The sequence below is a fragment of the Ailuropoda melanoleuca genome, unplaced genomic scaffold, assembly GCF_002007445.2.
Source record: "Ailuropoda melanoleuca isolate Jingjing unplaced genomic scaffold, ASM200744v2 unplaced-scaffold145, whole genome shotgun sequence".
Classification (NCBI taxonomy): Eukaryota; Metazoa; Chordata; class Mammalia; order Carnivora; family Ursidae; genus Ailuropoda; species Ailuropoda melanoleuca.
This window is the reverse complement of record NW_023183281.1, coordinates 1-4,081: the sequence shown is the minus strand read 5'-3', so window position 1 is coordinate 4,081 and position 4,081 is coordinate 1. Positions and strand designations below refer to the sequence as shown.

General features: G+C 56.1%; 1 protein-coding gene across 1 annotated transcript; it reads right to left on the bottom strand.

Moving 5' to 3' along the window:
• Positions 1–14: 14 nt before the first annotated feature.
• Positions 15–4,065, bottom strand: LOC100479439 (transforming growth factor beta-1-induced transcript 1 protein; the record flags this gene model as incomplete). The annotated part of the gene is made up of 9 exons (XM_034650261.1): positions 4,012–4,065; positions 2,608–2,723; positions 2,430–2,482; positions 2,185–2,327; positions 1,932–2,019; positions 1,701–1,815; positions 1,404–1,598; positions 337–510; positions 15–114 (listed from the first exon to the last, which is right to left on the bottom strand). Coding segments are annotated over exons 1-9 (997 nt in total), but the record flags the coding sequence as incomplete, so codon positions are not given.
• Between the last annotated feature and the right edge of the window lie 16 nt (positions 4,066–4,081).

The window sequence follows — 4,081 nt, the reverse complement described above, 5'->3', positions numbered from 1 at the left end:
GGTATCTTTCAAGACTGGCGCCAAGCTCTCACCCTCATCTCCGAAGGGCTCCCCACAACTGACGCAGCAGAAATGCTCCGGGTGCCAGTGGGTCCCCAAGGCGGTCACCATTTTCTGCGGAGAATGAATGGGGATATTCAATGTGGCCCTCCAGCACTTCTACCCTCCCTCGCCCGTCATGAACCCATGTAAGCGGGTTTAAGCAGGAGTTTGAGGCGCTGGAGACCTAACGGGAAACTTGGAGGTCAGAGACAATGGGCGGAGTCTGGAGGGCCTTGGACGAGGCCGAGGGGCGGGGCTTGGGTGGGCGGGGGCGGTGCGAAGGGCTGGGCTCACGTGTCGGATGGGTTGATTGCAGAGGCCGCAGCGCGGGGAGAAGCGCTCAAAGTAGCATTCAGGGCAGAAGGGGGCTCCGTCCTTCTCAAAGAAGCTGCTTCCTCCCAGGGCCATGGAACAGCCACCGCAAATGAAGTGCTCAGGGTGCCAAGCGCGGCCCAGCGCGGTCACCACCTGCGAGTTGGGGGTAAGGCCTGGGTCAAGAGTGGCCCTCGGGTCGCCGTCGCCGTGTGCCCAGCGAGCTCCGCAAGATTTACATGGAGCATTTCAAGTTTTCTTTTCTTCTTTTTACCATTTGCTTCCATTCACTCATTTCTCCCCACCCACCCTGAGAGGTTAGTCTCTGAGTGACGGAGATTCAACCCAGGTCTTCCAGCACAGTGCCGAGGGCCCTCCACAATTTTAGGAGCCCATGAAAATGTTGGAATTACTTTTAAAATCAGAAGAAGTAAATGAGCTAGAGGAAAATGATTTAATGTATAATATTAATAGATTCATCTTCACACCAACAGTCATAAAATACAATTTAAAAATTTTTTTTAAATGGAGGAAGGGACCCATGAAGACCAAAGTGCCTAGGGCCCACAAGAGTCATCATGCCATCCTGCTTTGCTAAGATTGGAAATTTTGGGGTGGAAGCAGGGCGTCAAATACAGCAAGGGGATCTAGGTCAGTCACTGGGCTCGGTTGTTATCGATAACGTGGACTCCGTCCGTAAGCCAAGAACCAGAGCTCGCAAACCAGACAGTGGGGGAGGAGAAACGGTCTTTGTTGGTGCCCAAGAGGTGCTAGTCTTTTGTGAAGACTAAGTGAGACGGAGGTTTGTAAAGGAGCTAATACAGTGCCTGCACACCACGGAACCACAATGAATGGTAACTGGATTGGAATTCTCATCCTGCCACTTACGTGCTGTGTGACTCAGAGTCTTAGTCTCCTCATCTGTAAAATATGAACGATGGTAATACCCACTTCCCAGTCATTTATCAAAAGCAAACAGCACAAAGTCTGGCTTTCAGTAAGGATGGGTCCAAGGGTCTCTACCCGCCCCCCCACAGGGCTCCACTTACTTGCCCAGCAATGGGTTTATTGCAGGAGCCACAGAGACCCTTGGTCTGGGTGGGAACACCACGGCGGCTGAGGTCGGACTGCAGCAGCCCCAGCATGGTGTCCAGGCTGCCTTTGCTAGCCGGCCCCGGCGAGGATGGGGAGCCCTCATTCACAGAGCTTGGCACTGGTGGCTGCGTTGATCCAGAGGCTGGAAGCTGCAGCGAGGAGGACATGAGAGTTGAGTCAGCAAGGCAGCAGGTGTGGAAGGTTCTCCAAGGGGTTGGGAAGCCACAAATGCACACTGGCCCACACCCCACCTGATTCACATGGTTTTGGACACGGAAGTCAGACAGGGAAGCCATCAGTCTATCCAACTCCAGGGTAGCTGAGGTTGCTGAAGGCTTTGGGAGAACCGGGGATGGGCTGGGAGGGCTGTGAAGAACACAATTTGTGTCAGCTCAGAGCCCCCCAGAGTAAAGCATGCTGTCCTCCAGTAACTCAGGTATGCAACACATCTCTCCCAGCTCCGCCAACTATGTCAAACTCACAGGCTGGGCCTTTTTTTGTCCTCAGATTGGTCCTCCTTCTGTTCCCCTGCAGTCTCCTTGCTTGATGGGAACTGAGACATTATTTCATCTGCGGAGAGGAAAGAAGGGCACTGGACACGGGACCATACTCTGCCCCCTCCCAGTTAAGGCTTGTGTCCCTTTAGCGGCTACTCTGCAAAGAGTCTCCCCGTCCGTCTCTGCCCTTCCCTGCCCCGTCCCCATCCCATCCAGGCCTATCTCCATAACCTTGTACCTGTGATGTTGAACTGGGTAGCATTAAGTTCCTGAAGCAACCGGTCTAGCTCACAGAGCCCTGTGCCCAAGACACCGCTGGAAGAGGAGAACGGAGGGGCTGCAGGGGCCGCAGGCTTTGGGGACCGAGGTTTGCAAACCGTACTGAAAAACAGTGTGGGAGTCTGTGTTCAGGGGTGGGGAGTCCAAGCCTCCTTACCCAAGTCTCATTTGGTTTCCCCATCCCCCAGTTCCCAGGCCCCTCACCTGTACAGATGGTCCTTGTCCCCAGAGGCCCCTGAAGACTCCCCGGATCCTGTCTACAGAGAGAAGGACACACGTGTGGGATGACAGGCCTGTCCTTCGCCCCACTCAAGCCCAGATTCCCCGTACCCTAGCCAAGCTTGGCCCTAGTGTTGCCCCAGTCCCTTGTATTTGATCTCACCTGTGGCTGGTGGCCATAGGGCAGGGGAGCTGCGAGAGGCTCTGGGGACCGCTCTTTTGGAGCCCCTGACCTTGGCATGTGCGAGGTGGTGGTCTCCAGGTCAGAGAGCAGGGCATCTGCAGGGAGGAGGCCATCAGGGTGAGAAGTGGAGAGGTTAAGGTTAGAGCAGAGACAGGGCCTTAAGAGATTAGATTAAGGGTTCCAAGTAGGCAGTAGTTAAGGAGGGGAGAAGACAGTATTAAGAACAGAGGTCAGGAATCAGATGGAAACACAGGCCAGACCAAGGCAGAGAAGTAGAAGGGCAGCAAGGAATATTTATGACCAGAACATCCCAAATGGCTCATCTTGGGGAGTCACGCACAAAAGCAGCCGGATTCTTTTATTCTCTGCATCTTCCCTGATGCAGTCAAAATTGACTCTTTACTCAAGCCAAATTTGGCTTCACCCCAAATTGCTCAACTGGCCGTATGCCTGGCACCCAACTTTCTGATTGGCTGCTCTTTCGGCCCACTAATTCCTGCCCCCTCCGGCACCTAAACAGGCCCGCCCCGCCCTGGCGCATCTCCAGCCCCTGGGTCCCACCCCAGTCTCCTCATTGGCAGGTCCGCTGGGACCTGCTTTCTGATTGGCTTATTTTCCGCAGCGCCGGTTACCCCTGCTGAGCAGCACCCCCTATCGCAGGGTGCCTGAACCCCTTCTCTCTCATGGAGAGCACAGCCTTCCATCCGTTTCCAACAGACCAGAAGGAGGAGATGCCTGGGTCCTCCTTCCTCCACCAAGACACCCCCCCCACCACCTCCCTTTCCCAGATCTAGATCCTTTAAACCCTTTCCGTCCCAGAACCTAGAAGTCCCTGCTCCCTTACTCATTTCTGAGGACCAGAGTGGCACCCTTAACCTCTCCCTGGCGTCTTGGCACTCATCTATTCTCTTTCTGCCCCCCAAAGACCCGAACCCTACCATATTTAGGGGTCCTTAATTCTTTTCTTCCCCAAACTCTGCGACGGGCCGGTTTTCTTCCCCAGAATTTAAAGTCCTATTCTTCCCCTCCTGTCTACTTCCCCAGTGCCCGGACCCCAGACCCTTTAACCCCTCCTCTCCCAGCGCCCCTGAGCCCAGGCGCCCACTGGCGGGCGCTGCACCTCCCTGCCCATCCGTCAGCAGCGAGTGATGGAGGAGCTGAGCGAGGGAAGAAGGGAGGGAGAGGCCAGTCTAGGAAAAGGCAGGAAGGGAGAGGCAGGAAGGGGGACGTGGAGTCGGAAAGGAGGCGCGGGCAGAGACCAGAATCAAGAAGACAGGAGGTGGGGATGGGAAGATGCGGGGAGTGCGAGGGGTTTCCAGCCCGGGGAAGCGGGTCCAGACGGCGGGGAGGAGCTGGGGACAAGGGGACCCGAGCCCCACTCACCCAGGTCCTCCATGGCGGGGCGCGGGCGCACCGCGCGGGGCGAGCAGGGCGGGGGCTGTGTCCGGTGGGG